Source organism: Cucurbita maxima, unplaced genomic scaffold, assembly GCF_002738345.1.
Source record: "Cucurbita maxima cultivar Rimu unplaced genomic scaffold, Cmax_1.0 Cma_Scf00038, whole genome shotgun sequence".
Classification (NCBI taxonomy): Eukaryota; Viridiplantae; Streptophyta; class Magnoliopsida; order Cucurbitales; family Cucurbitaceae; genus Cucurbita; species Cucurbita maxima.
Window position 1 is genome coordinate 1,415,333 of NW_019272054.1, and position 19,163 is coordinate 1,434,495.

The following is a 19,163-nucleotide window of genomic DNA, read 5'->3' on the forward strand; positions in this document are numbered from 1 at the left end:
TTTTTTTTTTTTTTTTTTTTTTTTTTTTTTTTTTTTTTTTTTTTTTTTTTTTTTTTTTTTTTTTTTTTTTTTTTTTAATGATAAACTAAACTTTCATTGAAAAGAAAAAAAAAAAAAAATTGCACAAGTCTACAAAAAAAATAATCCCACCGAAGGGAGCTAACCTACACAAAAGGACTACAGTCGAGTAAAAGGAAGACTAAGAATATAATTACAAAAGGGTTGTTAGATTACTTTTTTTATTCTTTGAGATCAGTATGTCTTTCTTGGGAGAAAATATATTAGATTATGGTGCCTCAATCTCGCTAGGGGTTCCTCTTGCCACTACTTTTGTTACTTGTTGTCCTGCCTTTCTCCTTCCCTTTTTGCACCTATTTTTTTTCCTAAGGTTTTGTTGTTTACGTAGGAGAGTTAATACGCGGTATCGCATACAAAAACACTCTTAATATGTTTTGTTCCAATAATGGTGCACTCTCTATAGGAGGTACAAGGTGGGTCTGGTTCATCTCTTAGGGAGGAAGTTAGAGTTTTTGGATGTTCTTTTTTGCAGTTTTGTTTGATATTTGGATTGATTGGAATAATAGGATTTTTAGGGAGGTGGAGAGAATGGGCGAGGAAGTGGTTAGATTTAATGCCTTATTGTGGGCATTGGCCACTAAATCTTTTTGTAATTATGAGTTTAGTCTTGTACTTTTGGGTTAGAGTCCTTTTATGTTGTTAGGTTGAACCCTATTTTTTTTTTGTGTTGGGGCTAATAATTTTTTGTATGCTCTCATGCATTCTTTCATTTCTCTCAATGAAAGCGTGGTTTCTTTAAACAAAAAAAACCTTTGGCTCGGTTTGTTATGGCACCAACTTGCGAAAGAGACCTGCATCGTGGGGGAAGATTTTCTTCTCAAAGGGGGTAAACTTATTCTCATCCAATCGGGTTTGAGTGGTATGTTGAGCTATTACCTCCCCCTCCAATTCCTAGTGGTTATGGATGCCCCAAGTAAAATAGCCTCAGTTGAATGTTATGTCATTGAAGGATTCACCGTTGGGAGGGATGATGGGTTTATTTCTCATTCTTAGTTTGTGGACAATACGATCTTTTTATGTGATGGTAGTGAGAACTCCTTCCTCCACTTGAACAAATTTCTGGCCTTTTTTTTTGAGGCTATGAATATTCATAGAGACAAGTGGCAGCCTAAAAAGTAAAGACATGAACACAAGGCATGGATACGACACGATGCGAACACAGCGACACGTTATTTCTAAAGAAGTAGGACATGATATGTTGGAGACATTTTATGTTTGTGTATAAATATATGTTTGTTTGTTTTGTTTGTGTGCAGATTTTGACTTTAAGAATATTTAATGCTTTTAATGTAAATTTCTACCTTTAAACTTTTTGAAGGTCCTTTCTTTGGTTTCTCTCCTTCCTTTTTGTGGCCTTTTTTTCACGTGGCCTCTTCCTTTTATGGTTTTTTTTTTTTCCATATGCCCTTGCTTTAATTGATGATTTTGCTATTTGTGGGGCGAGGGAGGAATAGCGAAGTGTTTAGAGGGTTTGAGAGGCCGTGGAGTGATGTTTGGACTCTTATCTATGGGTTTCAGTTGCCAATCCATTTTGTAACTATTCGTTAGGTCTTATTTTACTTGTTTGAAGGTTGTTTCTTTAGTTTGTCTCCTTCCTTTCTTGGGTCTTTTTTTGGTGGCCTCTTTCTTTTATGGGCTCTTTGTTCATATGCCCGTCTTACTTTAAATTGATTTTTTTGCTATTTGTGGGGTGGGTGTGGGAAAGAGACTGTCATTTATCGAGTCCTAGTCCTATAGGGATAAGCTTTCTTGTAGCTCATCCTTTCATTGTCCGATGGCTCCATCTTATTTGACTGCTTCCGTGTGTTCCCTGCTTTGGAAGATTAAAATTTCGAAGGTGGTTAATATTTTTTTGTGTGGCATGTCCTTTGTGGCTGAGTTAATACTTTGGATCGTGTTCAAAGGTTTTTGCCCAAGTTGAGTGGGCATTGGGAAGCGATTGTGGACTTGGATCATCTCTGTGGTATTGTCGGTACATTGGATTGTTATGGATTGACTTCTTCAGAATGTTTACCCTTTAGTTTGTCCTGGCTGCGGAGTTGTAGGTCTGATTTTCCTCCCCCCTCGTTTGTGAAAATGGTTGTTGATTGCGGTTTGCTTGTCTTTGTGTAAGTTTGAGGTCTTTGAGGAAAAAGAAACGATAGGAACATTAGAGTAGGTCAAAGATCCACAAGGGAGGTGTGGTCCCTTGTTAAAAATCATACCTTTTTTTTGATTGGAAGTTTTAGGCTACCAGCTTGTAGATGCTTTGTTTATTTGTACTGAATTACCGTATGCACTCAATATATGATTAGGAAGTTTTAGGTTATTGTTTATTGAAGATTTTCTTCTAACTTCTTTTGAGTTTTCAGGGGTGACCCAAAATGCTGGTATAGTGTACCTGGTAGTGAAGCTACTGCTTTTGAGAAGGTAATAGTTTGTTTCTTTTAGATTTAAATGCTTCTAGATTTTAGTGTCCGGATATCCTCTTTTTGCATGCATGTAATGGAATGCATGCCACATGGGTTTTCCCTCTATTACTGTTTGACAGTTTATTAATCTTGTCTTTATTTCCTTCTTTCCCCTGGTGTGCTGGTACTTTGCTGAACTGAATTTGTTGTATAGGTTGTAATACTGCGTCCTTGAGTTATAAAGTATGTTGGAGCTTTTCTGTACAGTTGAGTATCAATTATCATCATGTGTCATTTTTGTATCTGGGATTTGATGCCGTTTTGATGGTTAATATTAGGAATTTAGACACGATGTCTTCCTTATTTCTTCATGTTAGTATACATGATGATTTTGCCATCTATTTATGAATTAGATCTGTTTAGTGTTTGGTTCACTTCAACTTCCTACTCTGTCTAGAATGAGGGTTGGATATTGTTTGGGGAGGAAAGACGGTTTACTGTATTTTTATTCTCTACATACAGTTTCCTCATTTGCGTCTCATTATTCTCATTTGAACCTGCATCTCTAAACTATTATGAGACTTTGTTAATTCTTCAGCAGTCTAATATTAGGAAAAAAAAGAAAAAAAAAAAGAAAAAAGAAAAAAGAAAAAAAAGAACTAATGAAATCTCTTGCGGTACAGCCATTTTCTTTTCTTCTCTCTCTAACAAAGCATTTTGTTTATGTAATTTGGTAAACTTGATGTAGTTGTACATTCTTTAAATCTTTAGATAATTTTTTTTAAAAATAATCATCTTGCTCTGTAATATTCTTTTTAGTTATAGGATTTATATTTCTTATCAATTAAGATATATGTAAAATTAACCAATATCCTTCACATGATTGTAGGTTATGCGGAATAACCTTCCTGATCTTTTTGACGCACAACCTGATTTGCTTTTCCAACTTGTCACCATGTTGAATCCATCCGTCTTACAAGAAAATGGCGTACCTGTTTATACTGTACAGCAGGTCTGAAATGAAAGAACGCAGTGTATATGTCCATGAATCTACACAATTAAAATTGAATTGTTCTTGCATCTGTTACCTTTATTTGACATAATTTTATTCTTCTTTCTTTTTAATCGCCATTTCATATATTTAATTGATTTCTTTTATGCCATTTTTGACTTGTTTTCTTGCTGCCAGGAGCCTGGAAATTTCGTCGTGACCTTCCCTAGATCTTACCATGGGGGTTTTAATCTTGGTATGGTCATCTAGTTTGATTTAATTAACCAAGAGAATCTGATAATTAGTTTAGCAACTAATTTTAGGTTTATAAATTCTCTTTCAATTATTTTCAGGATTAAATTGTGCTGAGGCCGTAAATTTTGCTCCAGCTGACTGGATGCCTTATGGTGGGTTTGGAGAAGAACTGTATCAGCTTTATCACAAACCTGCTGTTTTTTCTCACGAGGAGCTTATCTGTGTGATAGCGAAGGTTCAAAAGTTCTGGACGTTTAATTTTTTTTCCCTCAAATCAAGTTATCTGTCTATGTACTCAATGAAGTTGTTTCTTATAATAAAAAAAGTTATCGATCAATATACTTTATGTAAGGAATTATTGATTTAATTGAATAAGGTACATTAAGAGATCCAACCGTATAAATTGACCTATTGATAAAAACATACTTAAGAGAACCTGAAATTAAAATGAAAAATTGTAGTTATTTTGTGATTATCTAGAAGATGAAAATATCACCTACTTTCTTTGGCATTTTTTTTTTTGTGTATAGTTAAGAACATGATGCAAGGCTTGCTGGTTGGGTCCGGAGGCAAGGGTAGGTGGGATTAGTCAAATGTCTTGGCTCGAACCTTCAAGTGAAAACTCTAATGAAAGAAAGCTTTGTTGTCTCCCAAAGTTTATGATGGACTCTTACAAATTCTTCTTGTTAAGTAGTGGGTGGGACCCGGGACTACAAATATAAAAGGACCTTAACGTGGCTTGAGACACAGTACTGTGATACACAGTACTATGGTAGAAAATTGCTTGGTTTTGTTCATGAAAACCCCCAAAGAATGCCGACTGACATCACTGAAGAGAATGACGTGGATCTTTTCCAATCATCCAAAAATGCAATTGCAATGTATATAGTGGTGGTCTCTGAGTTTCTCCTGTCAATTATATAAAGCACACCAGTTAAAAGAAAGAGTCAACATATGTTTTTTTTTCCCTTTTCCTTTTCATTTTCTTAGAACTTCAATTCTTCTTGAACCTTTTGCTTCTAAATTCTTTGGTGGTTGGAAAATATGAGGAGGAAAGATGAGGGCCTAGTATAAAAGGTGCCTGCCGTGCTGGCTCAGAGATTTTCAAGAAAACTAGCTCTACACATGTATGTCTTGAAATCTCTTATTTGGATGATGAGAGGGATAGACTATGCATGTCTCTCACTTAAGTTTATTATTGTGGAAGGATCGAAGAGTACGAGTACTCTTAATTTGTGTTTCAATAATTTCAGGTAGCAGTACCCTCTTATCTGGTCATTTTTACGCACAAACTGAGTAGTATCATTAATATTCATTTCCTGTCTTTGTTGCATTGTCTTCTTCAAATCCTTAAATCATGTTTAATATTTTGGGGGATGGAATTTGTTGTGCATGAACTTGGTGCTAATTTTTTTTCTTCTTATAAACTGGTTGTATTATCTAGTTGTGACTCAGCAGCATTTTCTGACTACCTTAATTGATACTTCATAACTTGTTAGTCATCAGTATCACTGTTTGTAAGGTTGAAGCTTAGTTTTGTGGATTCTTATTCCTTGTCTCAATGTACTCTTCATTTTGCAGATGGACTGCAATGACCGAGTTTCTCCTTACCTGAAGAAAGAGTTACTTAGGATATATTCTAAGGAGAAAAGTTGGAGAGAACAACTTTGGAAAAATGGTGTAATCAGATCTTCTCCATTGCCTCCTCGGAAGTGTCCTGAATATATCAGCACTGAGGAGGTATCATATTATGATCTGATACTTGTGTCACTATCTTATGAAGCTTGATTCTGATAGATTTTCTGGTGGTGTTGCTGCAGGATCCAACATGCGTAATTTGTAAGAAGTACCTTTATCTCTCAGCTATAGGTTGCCATTGTAGGAGATCTGCTTTTGTATGTTTGGAGGTGTGTGATCCAATGGACTCTTCAATTCAAAGTTTTATTGTTAGAGGATTTTATTTTTTGGTGGGTCTCTTACCCTTTGAGCGTCTCTTTTAATCCATGCTCTCAGAAAGTTATAAAAAATGACCCATCCTTGAAGGTCTAGTGAAGGAGTTTAACTTGACCCAAGAGCAAGGACCGAGTTCCAGTTCCTTTATATTTACTATACCTTTGTAAAGATGCCTTTCTTATTCTTTATTTGTTTCCTTCCGCGTTAGATAATTTTTTCCCTTTCCCTTATCTTTGTTACTGTTAGCCTAGTTTCCATACTTGTTAATTCCTCTCTTTAAGCCTAGGGCTGCAACATTGTGTTCATTGTGCAGTAAGAGTTGAATTTCTCTCGTTGTAAAAAATAAAAAATAAAAATAAATAAATTACTACTCTTGAACTTACTATTTACTGCAAGTTCAAGTGGCTTCAAACTTCCAAATAGGAGGAGACCGTAGAGTTGTAGCAACCTCCATTTCAAAGTTAGGAGGTTCAGTTCTCAATACTTTGTTCTTATCTGGAAAAGTTTATACTATACCGTGTAAATTATAGTATTTCTACTTTGCTTGGAAAGTTGTTGTGATTCATGTTTAGAGGATCTTGTTCCTATGTTGATCTGATTATATGCTTCTTCCTTACTGGCAGCACTGGCAACACCTTTGTGAATGCAAGTACAGCAGGCGGCGCCTTCGGTACCGTTATACACTTGCAGAACTATATGATTTGATTGCTATAGTTGACAGATCTATTTTTGGGGAGACAACTGAAAGTAAGGATTTGCGACGGGTGGGCTTATGCTTCACTGAACGATGCACTTTGACAAAAAAGGTAGTGTTCCATTATTTTATGTCTACAATTTACTAAAAATTTGTGAGTGCTTTAGGAGACATGGTGTCTTCCTCTTTCTTCCTTCATTCCCTTCTCTCATCTTCATGTGTTCAGTTTTGATGTTTTAGCAACTTTAATCACGTTTGTTTTTTATATGGCTACTTTAAATACAGTTGATAGCTCTTTTTCTTGTATGATTGAAGGTAAGTCCTTTAAGTTGCCATTTATTGAGGGGAGGGTTTTTCTTGGTAGAGTCAAGGAGCCATTGTTAATTCTAACTGTAATTGATATTTCAAGACTCATCTCAAGTCTCATCTCTTTGATTTATATTGTGCTAAAATCGGTCTATTTGGAGGCTTTAGAGAATTGTTTTAAACAAAACAAATTGAGGCATGAAACCAACGATCTTGGTTATTGTTTTTAAAAGCAGAAAAATACTTTGCAGGTGAAAGGTGGTCATGTCACTCTGACTCAACTTGCAGAAAAATGGTTACTACATTCGAGTAAGATTCTTCAAGATCCATTCTCAAATGAGGCATGTGTTAAGGTTATGAGAGAAGCCGAGCAATTTCTTTGGGCTGGTCATGACATGGATCACGTATGGGAAGTCCTTCATGGTTACTTTTTTTCTCTGACTTGCATGCAGTATATAGTTGTATTTTACATTTGTCTTTATTGAACTATCTAATAGGTTCGTGATGTGGTAAGAAACTTGGACGAAACTCAAAAGTGGGTTCAAGGCATCGGGGACTCCATTTGTAAAATTGAAGCGTGGTCATGTGATCATTCTGGAAGTTTAGAGAAAATTTGCATGGATCATGTAAATAATTTGTTGAGTCTACCCCCAATATCATGTAACCATCCTGGGTACCTCAAGTTGAAGGTTGGTAAAATATTGCCGAACTTGTTAGTTTATTCTAATGTGGCCCTGTCTGCCAATTGCTAATTTTGTCAAAAAAAAATTTGATTACCTTACAGGATTATGTTGAAGAAGCAAAGATGTTGATACAAGATATTGATAATACCTTATCAAGATGCCCTAATGTAACTACTTTTGGGATCCATTGCTTGATGTCCTTTTTTAACGTGTATTTTCAAATTCTTTATGTAGCTTATTTCTACTTTGGATTGATTATCCCAATGTTATGCCCTTTTTGCTCCATAAATTTAGTGATCCTTATTTTAGAAACTCTCAATTCAGGTTTCTGAATGGGAAATTTTGTACTCGAGAGTGTGTGCCTTTCCAGTCCATATCAAAGAAAGTGAGAAGTTATCGGAAAAAATATCAATAGCGAAGGTACTTTTATTATCTTTTGGTACCATTTCCTTGCATATGTTTCTATATATTTTGAATACATCTCTTCTTTGCCTAAGATATCTGGGTACATGAATTTTGTTTTTAGGAGAGAAGGATGCATGGGCCAGATGGTTTTACTATTGTCATGTATAGGAATATGTCCCCTAGGCCAGATGGTCTTACTATCTTTTTTTTTTTCTCAATATAACTGAGATTGCATCAAAGAGGAGTTGTGGGAAGTGTTTAAAGAATTCTATGTGAGGGGCATTATTGATGCAGGTATGAGTGGAGCCTTTGTGTGACTTATCCCTAAGAAAGAAATAACAAGCAAGTTGAAAGACTTTAGGCCCATTAGCTTCACAAGTTTATATAAGATTGGTGCTAAAACCTTAGTGAGAAAAGTCCTTTCTTGTATTATTTTTGGTTCTCAAGGGACATTTATTGCCGGGGGAAAATGTTAGACCAAGTGTTGATTGCCAGTGAGACCATTGAGGATTATAGGCAAAGCAATGAGGTATGGATGATCTTCAAAGTTGATTTTGAAAAAGCTTGTCCATGTGGATTGGAATTTCTTAGATAATGTCTTGGGAAAGAAGGGGTTTGGATTTATATGGAGATATAAGATCTTTAAGTCTAGAGGGCTTAGACAAAGGAACCCTCTTTCTCCATTTTTATTTATCTGAGTGGTGGACATTTTGAGTAGGTTAGTATCACTTGGTCTGGAGAAGGGGTTGGTTAAGGGATTCAGGGTGGGAAAGGAGTTAGTTAACTTATCTTATTTCAATTTGCGGTCAATACCCTTTTTCTTCTATTTGGGACAGTAAAATTCCTTTGTATACCTTACTGAGCTTTTATAATTTTTTGAAGTTATGTCTAGGCTTAAGATAAACAGGGGCAAGAGTTATTTATTTGGCCTAAACTGTTGGTGACTCCTAGCTAAGTTCTTGAGGTGAGGTGGGTCAACTTTCTCTTATCTCAGGCTTTTGCTGTGAGGTAACGTTAGGAGCCAAGTGTTCTGAAATCCAGTTTTGGATAAGGTTCCTTAACATTTATTTAACTGGAGAAAGTTTTTCTATAAAGGATGAAGACTCATTCTTATCCAATCAGTGTTGAGCGAAATTTCTAGTTATGTCTTATCTCCTTTTAAAATTTTGATTTCAAAGTAAGTGTATTGAGAGAGTGATACGGAATTTCTTGAGGGAAGGATTAGATGAGGGGGGATGGTCCCATCTGGTTAAGTGTGAAATGGTTGTTAAGTTGGTGGAGTGGGTGGTCTAGGCATTGGGAACTTGAGATTATATAACGTAACGAGGCTGTGCTGGTAAAATGGTTGTGGTGGTTTTTCATGGAGTCAAATGGTATGACCCACCCTTTCGAGTGGGTAGTAGACGGTTGCGTCAAATTGACCTAATATAGTCCTCTGGAAAGCGATTGCTTTTGGATTTCATTTTTATTCGTTTATTAGATGCTTTGTAGGGGAAGACATGAGTGTCTATTTGTGGTGGTGGGTGAGTGATAAAGCTCTTCATGATTTGTTCCTGTGTTTATATCATTCTTTGAGTAAGAAACTGTAATTTGTGGCTTCAGCCTCTGATTCTTCCGCCTTGTCGTGGGCTTCAAGCGGCATCTTTATGATAGAGAAGAGTTAGATATTGAGGATTTTCTTTCTATTCTTCATAATCAGCAGGTGTTTCGAGGGAGAAGGGATTCAAGTCGTTGGACCCCTTATTCTTATCGAGGGTTGTCTTGGAGTTCTTTCTTTTTCTTGCTCCAAATTGCCTCTGCTTGCTCCTCCGTTTGGAAGGTTATAATCTCTAGGACAGTGAAAAATTTTGTATGGCAAATTTTACATGGCAGACTCAACACTTTGGACTAGGTTCAAAGACTTTTTACCCTTGTTTTGTTAGCATAGTGGTGTAGTCTTTGTAGACACCAGGTTAAAAACTTGCTTAATTTGTTGTGGGGCTGTTAGTTTGTTTAGTCTCCTTGGCGTCATTGTTTGGAGACTTTCAATTTGTGTTTGGCTTGGAATCGAGATGATTACACAATTATTAAGGAGGTGTCTTGAGCTTACCTTTTCGGGAGAAGGGCAATTTTTCTATGGCACGCTAGTTTCTTTGCTAGTTTGTGGGGTGTTAGGCTCAAGAGAACCTTAAGATTTTTAGAGTGGTGGAGAGATAGAAGACTAGGTCTTATGTTTTCTTGTATGCTCTTTCATTTTTTCTTAATGAAAATTCGGTTTTGTCCGAAAAAAAAAAATAATAATAAAGAAAGAAAGAAAGAAAGAAAGAAAGAAAGAAAAAGAAGAAGAAGAAGAAGTGCATGGTACTAGCAATTTTGTTGAGTATGATGGAGATGAACTTTATATTTAGGATTATGCTTTTGCTCCACTCATTTACGTTCTAATAGGCTTCAATTGTGATATACTAGTCTTGCATAGAAAGTGTCAGAGAAATTTTGGAGAAACAGCCGGCTGCTTTTGAGGTTGAGGTTCTTTACAAGTTGAAGTTTAAGGTGATTTCCCCATTTATTAATTTATCTTGATGGATTTCATGTCTGTTCATATTTATCAGCAAATTGTATTTATCATAATACCTGGTTTCATGTCAAGTAGATTTTGGAACTAGGAATCCAGCTTCCAGAGACAGAAATGGTACTGGATTTAACAAGGCAAGCTGAACTATGTCGTTCTAAATGTGAAGAAATTATGAAGGCTCCCATGAATTTGAAGGTTTCATTTGCCTTAATTTGTCATTTCCCTTTCCCTTCAATTTGATATTTGGTAATTTAAGGCATGAATATTCCTGTCTATGTCTTGCAGACTGTCAAACAGTTCCTTCAAGAATCAAACGGTTTTGCTGTTAATATACCTGAACTGAAGCTTTTAAGACAGTATCATGATGATGCTGTTTCATGGAAGGGTCGTCTTAATGCTATTATGGTTAATATTCATGAACGGGAGGATCAACATAATGTAATAGAAGAATTAAATTGCATTCTAAGAGATGGATTATCACTGACAATAAAAGGTTTCTTCACGTGCTAATTCTTTTATATCCATGATATCTTCTGTTAGCGATACCATCCATTTTATAATTTATAGCTAGTGCTAATGCAGTTTATCTTTGATTTCATGGAATTCTGGGGGTGGGCTGAGACAGTTGATGATGTACCTGTAGTTGAGGTTGAGTTGAAGAAGGCTTCTGTCAGGGAAAAAGCTCAAAAGGTGATTCAAAGTAACACTTCAAATATTTGGCATGTAATTCTCTGTGTTTAGGCGTTTTTAATCATTTACACATCCTCTCTTCAATTTTACAATCATTTTCTTGAAGTTATGTTTTCACCTCATGAATTTGATGGAGTTTTGATGCAGTTACACGACACCAAGGTTACTATGGAATTCATGCAGAAACTGATGGAGGAGGCTGTTGAGTATGTGTTATTGTAGCAAATATTTTTTAATCAATAACATTAGCACGTTGGTTATGGCTATACATGACTGTTAATGCTTGAGTTCCTTCTTCTCCAGATTAGAACTTGATAAGGAAAAATTGTTTGCTGATATTCGTGGAGTTCTCGATTCAGCAATGAGTTTAGAGAAGAGAGCAATGGATTTTCTATCCCATGGGGCCTGGTTATCTGATTTTGAAGAGATTATAAGGTTTTCAGTTTTTCTCTCATTAATAAATTTGGAAAAATAAAAATGAAGCTCTATTGGGGTGACATTCTTATGCAAGCTATCACAAGTTTGAATTCTGTGCATGTTTTAGGACTTCTGAAGATTTATGTGTTATTCTACCTTCTCTTCATGATGTAAAGAATGAAGTATCCTTGGCCAAATCCTGGTTAAATTTTTCGAAGCCTTTCTTAGAATCTGTTCTCCCTATGTCTTCTGCACGAAGATCGTGGCTCAAAATTGAAACACTAAAGGTTTTTTTTTTTTTATATCTATCTATCTATCTATCTATCTATCTATCTATCTATCTATATATATATTTAGTATCTGGAGTCTGGTCTTTGATATTTAACCCACTCCAATTTTGCAGGAGTTAGTTTCTCAGTCAAAACTCCTTAAGGTTACTTTGGACGAAAGCAGAATGCTTGAAACCGTACTGAGAAACTGCGAGAATTGGAAAGAGGGAGCAAACTCTTTATTGCAAGATATTGATAATCTTTTGAATGCGAGTGATATAGGAGATGGCCTGAGCAATTGTCTTATTCCTAAGATTGAACAATTAATTGATAGAATCAATACTGCTATTACAGCCAGTTTATCTCTTGATTATGACTTCCGTGAGATTTCCAGACTTCAAAGTGCTTGTTCTACACTCATCTGGTGCAATAAAGTTCTTTCTCTTTGCCATGTTATTCCTTCTTATCAGGTAGACTTGAAAGTTTGTTATGAACTGTGTTGTTTTCCTTTTTTATGATCTTGGATTTATTTGCACTTTTCTTTTTTATGATAATTATTTCTATGAGTGTTGAGGTTAGGTTTGTTGGATTGGACTTGCAATTCATTCGACTGAAAAGAATATAATTTTGTGGCAGGATGTTGAGAGCTTGTTGAGTGTTGAAGAGAATAGTTCATGTTTATATGCCTCCGGTGTTATGTGGAGCTTATTGGAGGACGGTGTCAAATGGCTGAAGCAAGCCTTAGAGGTGATTCCTGGAACGTGCAATTTTAAACAAAGAAAGTTGAGTGATGCTGAGGAATTACTTTCCAAATTTCAGGTATCTTTACAGCCCAACATCTGGAACATATATATATATATATATATATATATATTGCAAATTTGAGTATAGCTCAATGGATAAGATATCAATTATCATCATAAAAATCAATGATTCGACCCCCCTTCCTTGCAATTGTTGAACTAATATATACAACACACACATACAACACACACATACAATACAATGTTTTTTTAATTATGTTTTTAGATTTTTTATGTTTGTTTTGTCGGTTTGAATGTCTTTTACTTGCAGAGTATCAGAATCAACTTCTCAGCCATGAATGATCAACTTGTAAATGCTATTCGGACGCACAAGTGAATTTTCTTATTCTTTGACTTGTTAATTTCTGTTTTTGTTGTATGTATGCATGCATCTTCCTGCTTCTTGTAAAGCTCTTTTTTTTTTTCCTTTCTAACTTGCCTTCTAGCCTCTCCCATTAAGTTTGCAAGAATTCTTGGATTTCAGAAGCTCAAAATCCTACATCAAGTTTTTTCTTCGTCTAAAACACATCAGAAAGTGTTGGAATTTTCTTTCGGATGAAGGCATTTTGCTGTAATTTGTCAAGTTTCTTCGTTATAACTATTCATTGACTTTTCATAAAAATGATAATCGTTTCTGAAATTTACATGGATTAGAATTTGTAAGTGAACCCCCAATTTTGTGTGTCTCTGCTTGCTCAGTCGTAGCAGTATCTTATATATATCTTTACTTATATGTGGCTATTGTTGATAGTTGATTTATGGTATGCTCTCTGCACGTAGGTTGTGGCTGGAAGAAGTACGTCAATTTTTTGTTATTAAGCGTGCTGAACGATCGTGGACTCAGTTATTAAAACTTAAGGTATGTTATTTTGCTAGATTCGTCCACAGGGATTATGTTAGATGGATATCATCTTATACTTTTGAACATTCAGGAAAAAGGAGATGCCGTTTCCTTCAATTGTTCTGAGCTACAATTAATTTTATCCGAAGCTGAAAAAATTGAAAAGTGGAAGAAACATATGCGGGAAATCATGAAAACATCTTTTGGGGATGAAAGTTCTTTGCTTGGTTGTCTACTAGAGGTTCTGATGAAATAATATTTCTTTTGTCTTACTGAACGCTGACAATACATTTTTTTAATGAATGTCTAATATCATATTTATCATGCAGACAAAGAAATCACTGGATAGATCCCTATACATATATGAGAAGTCGTTGCCCTACACTGATCAAAACTTATGTGTGTGTTGCTCTAGCGATTCACAGGATCAGCATCTTTTTACTTGCACAGTCTGTAAAGAAAGGTATGGTCAATCTTGTCATTCTTGTCCTACTTGAGCTCTTATTTTGATTGGTTTTGAGTTGCTTACAGATTCTCTGAATTGAACTAACACCAGTGTTGCCTAAAAACATCTAGTTATTCTCCGTACTGCATGCTTTGCCAGCTTTATTCATTCAGGCTCTTTCTTTACATGGCTTGGCTTGCCCAAACTGTCGAGCAAACCTTTTTTTTTTTTTACCTTGAAATTGACTATCTAAGCTTGTGTGGGGTGAATGGAGCTTAAACCACCTGGATCCATCTTCGTTTGCTTCACTTCTAACATTGAACCCACTCTGTAACTCAACTTTTACCTATAAGAGAATCAAGATGAGTTTGTAAAGCTGCTTCAAATGTCTGCTCTTGTACCATTTCCGTAGTTTGACTTGCCTCTTGATAACTTCTTGGATATGAGGAGTCAACATGTGTAACTAACTTCACATGCCCATGCTATTACTGATGCTACACCACTTGACTTCCGTGATGTCATGCCACTTTTCTTCTTTGATTTTGGCATATGAGGAATTAAAGTACACGTTGCTAACTTTACATGTCTGCACTGATATCGCCCCGCTTACCTCATTGACGTTGAAATACTTCTTGCTACCTTTCTTTCTTCTTGCATTCAGTCTTTGTCACATTCCTAAAGTCAGACCAATCACTGCCAACTCTTGCTGCGTTATTACTCACTGACATAATCTTCCATTAACCACTAACGAGGCTGCTAATGTGCATTTAACTTTTTCTAGGAGCTCAGTCATCATTCAGCCAACATACTGTTCTACTACTCATAAGAGCAACATTGAAACATTTTCTTTTATATCACCTACCATATTGCCACCTACCATCCCAACATTCTAGCACAGTGGAGACTGCGTGCATGAATGAATATATATATCCATCCTTTATGCATACATGCATGTGTATGTGCGTACGTATAATCATACAGCATGACACATGTTCCTATTGCATGCATGCATGCATGCAGCACTACATACTCATTATTTTATTATGTTACCTGTGATTGATTTATTTACAAAACATCTTTAAGAACAATATGGTAACTAAACATTATATATGTTCTTGGAAACAGCTACCATTTGCAGTGCCTGGGACAAGCAAAAGAAAAAACAAACAGTACAGATACCTTTATGTGCTATTATTGCTGTGGCTTAAGGGCCGTGTCCTCAATTGATAAAAGTGGAGGTCCCTTGGTAGGTGCTATCTCTCACTCTCTTTCTCTAGATTGTCTACACCGTCCTTTGTTCCAAAGTCATTATATTTTTGTATTTTTCTTGTTGCAGCGATTTTTAGCAAATCGTCCTGAACTAGGAATGCTCATTAAGCTCAAATCTGATGCCTTGAACTTTTGTGTCTGGTAACCACCTTTTTTTTCCCGTCGTAACCAACTTTTATATTGTTTTTATTGGTTTTTTTAATCTTTGCCTTTTTGAGGTTTTTAGTTGAATCCTTATATAATTGATAGTTGATCTCTTTATTTATAATTTTTGTTTTAGTATGAGTAGTTTTTTAAAAACTATTTTGTCTTCTAATCTTTTAATAGAACTATTTTATGTTGTTTTTAAATTTAAAAACGGTCTGGAAAGATATTATTTAATATTTTATTTTCATTTATTTCTTTTACATACGTGAAAAACCCGTGGATATCGAGGTTCCACAAGCGGTACTTCCTGATACTGTATTTGTAACTGAAAAATCAATGGACAACATTTCAAAGAAAGCATGTGAAGGGCAGAAGGCATAAAAATATTTGTTTATGTTTCCGGTTCTGAAAATTGTTTTTAAAATTATTCTGCTAAATAAGTTTTCTACGTCAAAAAATTATTTGTTACTTTTAGAAATAGAAAGCTATTCTTAACCCTAGTTTCCGCACTGACCCAACGATTACCAGCTAAAACAAAGACAGGAACTGGTGCTTACCAGCTAAGCTTATGAAACAAAAGCAAACTCCAAAAATTAAAACAAACCTTTTCTTTCTTTCTTTTTTTCTTTTTTTTTTCAACTCCAAAATTGAAGTTAAATTGTACTGTTAAAAAAGTTTTGTTGAATCCCTTGAGGGTAGATATATGTAAATGCAATTCATATCACTTTAAACAGGTTTCTCTACGTGTTTCCTTATGATGCTTCTCCATGCAAATGTTAAAATGTCCCTTGAAAACTTGTTGAAGTTTGGTCTTAAAATATTTCCAGGATGGAAGAGGAGGATGTATTAAAGCAACTGGTAGAGCAGGCTTTAGTCTGCAAATCTCACTTGACAGAAGTCTTGGACTTTGCCTCACGTTGTCTCGATAAAGATTTTAGTACCACCTGCAAGAGGTTAACAGTAGCTTTAAAGGTTGTGTGATTCTCTTTCCTCTTAAGTTATTCATAGTGCTCAATATTTGTGAAGTTTCAAGATAGCATAGAAGAGTAGCAGTAATACTTCCTTTATGCATATAATGTATGGGTGTAGTTTTTTAAAATGATTGGATTTCACTGTCACAGGCTATGGACGTTGCAGGCATTAACGATCAGGAAGGTAGGTGTGGCCTTGAGATGGAACTAGTGAGGAACTCGTGGAGATTCAGAGTCAAGGAAGCTCTTGAAGGTTCTGAAAAACCAACAATGCAACAGGTCCTGGAGCTTCTCGAAGAGGTATTCCCAGTTACCATGGTTTGCTGAAGCATTCTTAAGTCTAAATATTGTTGCAGTAGGAAAACTTTGGTGCTTTTGAATGACAATGGTTGTGATGAGTACAAGATTGTTAGATGTTGAGAGAATCTCTAAATACTTTCGTTAAAGAATTAGCTAATATGAAAAGAGTGTATTGGAGAACAAGTAATACATAACGTGCTTGAAAATTATGTTTGGGATTTTACACTAAAGACTTGGAAATGATGGTGGGGAAGACTTTTGCCGAGTCTTTTTGATGGACATAGTGAGATGCTGTTAAATGACGCACCATTTCTTTCGGCAAAACTGTAGTTGTAACAGTCCAAGCCTACCGCTAGTAGATATTGTCCACTTTAGCCCGTTACATATCGCCATCAGTTTCACGGTTTTTAAAACGCGTCTGCTAGGGAGAGGTTTCCACACCTTTATAAAGAAGGTTTTGTTCTCCTCTCCAACCAACGTGGGATCTCAAAGTAGTTCTTGAAGCTATGATACATATGCATCCATTTTACACGCATGGAAAACGAAATGAACCCCAATTCGATCAACCATGACTTTTAGCTTATTTTTCTCATCTTGGCCATCTATGTCATCTCTCCTTTGGCCAAACTGGACGGGAGATAATTATGATGTACATGTGCTGTTTCCTGTCAAGGTTGTTTGTTATATAAATGCTGACTTCAATAACACATGATAGGGATCGACCATAAGCATTCCGCTTGAAGATTTCTACAGAATGAAACTTCTAGAAGTGAAGATTGTTTGCTCGAAGTGGAGAAGTCTTGCAAGGAAGGTCTGTTAAATGTTGATATGCTCTGTTTCCCTCACCTTGTCTTCTTAGACTTCATCATCTTTTGTTTTCTACAGATTTCGGCTGACTGTGGGGCTCTTGAATTGGAGAAAGTTTTCGAACTGATCGTGGAGGGTGAAAATTTACCTGCATACCTCGAGAGGGAGCTCAAGGTATCTGCTATTCATTCTTATAGACAAGAGAATATGTATGCCGTGGTGCTTAGTGATTGACCTTGTGGGTGCAGTTATTGAGAAATCGAAGTATGCTTTATTGCATTTGCCGAAAGCCTAATGATCGCAGACCAATGCTTGCTTGTGATATTTGTGAAGAGTGGTATCACTTTGATTGTGTCAAGATTGAATCTACTCCGAAGATATACATCTGCCCTGCCTGCAAGCCGCAAGTAGACAATAAAATGTTGATTCAGCTATCTACAGAATATGAAAGGTAAATAGTTCTGGCCATGTCAAACTTCTTCCTGAATTTGGTGTTCTCTTGGTGTTGTTTATACCTCTGTTTGAAAAGCCTTCCTCTTTCTTTTTAAACTGTGGTTTGGACGGTATTAGAGAATTGTTTTAGACTGTCAAGTTCCTGAGCAATTCATGCCAATCTAGGCTGATCTGGCTCAATCAGACCATTTTTATTTCTGAATTCATAGTTGGTTCTCTTTGGGGTGATTTTCCATGCGCTTTCCAATCTACCGTCCCTCGGAGCGAGGAGTTAGGCAGGTAGTATGGATGCTCTGACTTTTAGCTGTGTTGTGCCGCCTGAACCTCGTAAACTAGGCTTCGATTACAATGGCTTAGTTAGATATTGGATTTAATTTCTTTCGGTCTATGGTTCATATTTGAGTTTTGAATTTTCCACGGAAGTGAGATTCTTCTTAGTTTCAATGCTTTTTTTTGGGTGACTACGAAAAATGACTGCTCAATCAAGGGTCGAACGCTCTGAATGAATAAGAAATAGATAAAAAAATTTCCACGGATGTCTGCCAATTATGTTTTGTTGAGTAATACGTCTGTTGGTTGGTTTTGTTGTTCAGTTCAATAGGCACAAAGTTTGTGGAGCCAAAGACCCCTTCTCCTCAACGCACGAAGCAGAGATCAAAATCGAAAAAAACAAAGCGAAATTTAGTTCGAAGCGTGACGGATTGCTATAGAGAAATCAGGTGCCCAAGTGGAATAGAACGCTTATGGTGGCAAAACAGGAAGCCTTTCAGGAGAGTTTCGAGAAGGAGAGCAGAGTTTGGGAGTCTCTCGCCATTTTTCCTCATTGAGCAATAATGAAGAATAGATGGAAGGTAGGTAGTTTAGCCAAAAGCCATTTAATTGATTCAATTGTTCATATGATCACTACCTTTGAGCTCAATAATGTGTAAGCCCAAATTCTTAATTTTCTGTTCTTCAGGCCCAGCTGGGATATATGGATATATGCTTAGACATATATGAAATAAATGAGTATTATCTGTAAATATTTGTTATTTTTTTCAAATATTTTATTTTGGTTTATATTTATAATCTTAAAATAAAAATCATTTGTCTTTATCGTTTCCTTTTTTCTTTTTCTTTTTAAATTTTTTCTAATTAATTTAATTAAAAAAAATGATTTGAAATTGACAATTTTTTCTCTAGATGTTCAAAGATTTTTATTGTATTTTTAATTAATTTACTAATATTATGACAATTCCTATTTGATAATCATTTTCTAAGTTCATAAATATTACTTTTATATTTATATATAAATAATTGATATCTATTTTTCCTCCTCGTAGATTCAAATTCTCATACTTTTTATTGGTGAGATCTCACGTCAGGTAGAGGAGGGGATTGAATAATTTTTTTTATAAAGGTGTGGAACTTAAATCCTGAAGCGGTGACATGTAATAGGCCAAAGC

The 19,163-nt window shown here is 35.6% G+C and overlaps 1 protein-coding gene across 2 annotated transcripts in view; it reads left to right on the forward strand.

Moving 5' to 3' along the window:
- LOC111468889 (lysine-specific demethylase 5B-B) overlaps nt 1-18,740 on the forward strand; it is a 21,343-nt gene extending 2,603 nt beyond the window's left edge. The window contains exons 3-34 of one of the 2 annotated variants that reach the window (XM_023114026.1): nt 2,430-2,487; nt 3,358-3,480; nt 3,658-3,715; nt 3,813-3,949; nt 5,296-5,454; nt 5,535-5,621; nt 6,291-6,473; nt 6,919-7,071; nt 7,165-7,356; nt 7,452-7,517; nt 7,675-7,770; nt 10,201-10,284; nt 10,385-10,501; nt 10,592-10,799; nt 10,932-11,029; nt 11,144-11,202; nt 11,300-11,431; nt 11,541-11,700; nt 11,817-12,152; nt 12,319-12,501; nt 12,757-12,818; nt 13,266-13,344; nt 13,418-13,567; nt 13,656-13,789; nt 14,897-15,017; nt 15,108-15,181; nt 16,015-16,159; nt 16,309-16,458; nt 17,174-17,269; nt 17,344-17,439; nt 17,514-17,716; nt 18,312-18,740. In XM_023114026.1, coding sequence (XP_022969794.1) covers nt 2,430-2,487; nt 3,358-3,480; nt 3,658-3,715; nt 3,813-3,949; nt 5,296-5,454; nt 5,535-5,621; nt 6,291-6,473; nt 6,919-7,071; nt 7,165-7,356; nt 7,452-7,517; nt 7,675-7,770; nt 10,201-10,284; nt 10,385-10,501; nt 10,592-10,799; nt 10,932-11,029; nt 11,144-11,202; nt 11,300-11,431; nt 11,541-11,700; nt 11,817-12,152; nt 12,319-12,501; nt 12,757-12,818; nt 13,266-13,344; nt 13,418-13,567; nt 13,656-13,789; nt 14,897-15,017; nt 15,108-15,181; nt 16,015-16,159; nt 16,309-16,458; nt 17,174-17,269; nt 17,344-17,439; nt 17,514-17,716; nt 18,312-18,552 — 4,240 coding nt within the window. In that variant the 3' untranslated portion in view covers nt 18,553-18,740. The remainder of the gene's footprint in view (nt 1-2,429; nt 2,488-3,357; nt 3,481-3,657; nt 3,716-3,812; nt 3,950-5,295; nt 5,455-5,534; nt 5,622-6,290; nt 6,474-6,918; nt 7,072-7,164; nt 7,357-7,451; nt 7,518-7,674; nt 7,771-10,200; nt 10,285-10,384; nt 10,502-10,591; nt 10,800-10,931; nt 11,030-11,143; nt 11,203-11,299; nt 11,432-11,540; nt 11,701-11,816; nt 12,153-12,318; nt 12,502-12,756; nt 12,819-13,265; nt 13,345-13,417; nt 13,568-13,655; nt 13,790-14,896; nt 15,018-15,107; nt 15,182-16,014; nt 16,160-16,308; nt 16,459-17,173; nt 17,270-17,343; nt 17,440-17,513; nt 17,717-18,311) is intronic. The other variant, XM_023114027.1, reaches the window with a different exon arrangement.
- The last annotated feature ends 423 nt before the right edge of the window (nt 18,741-19,163 follow it).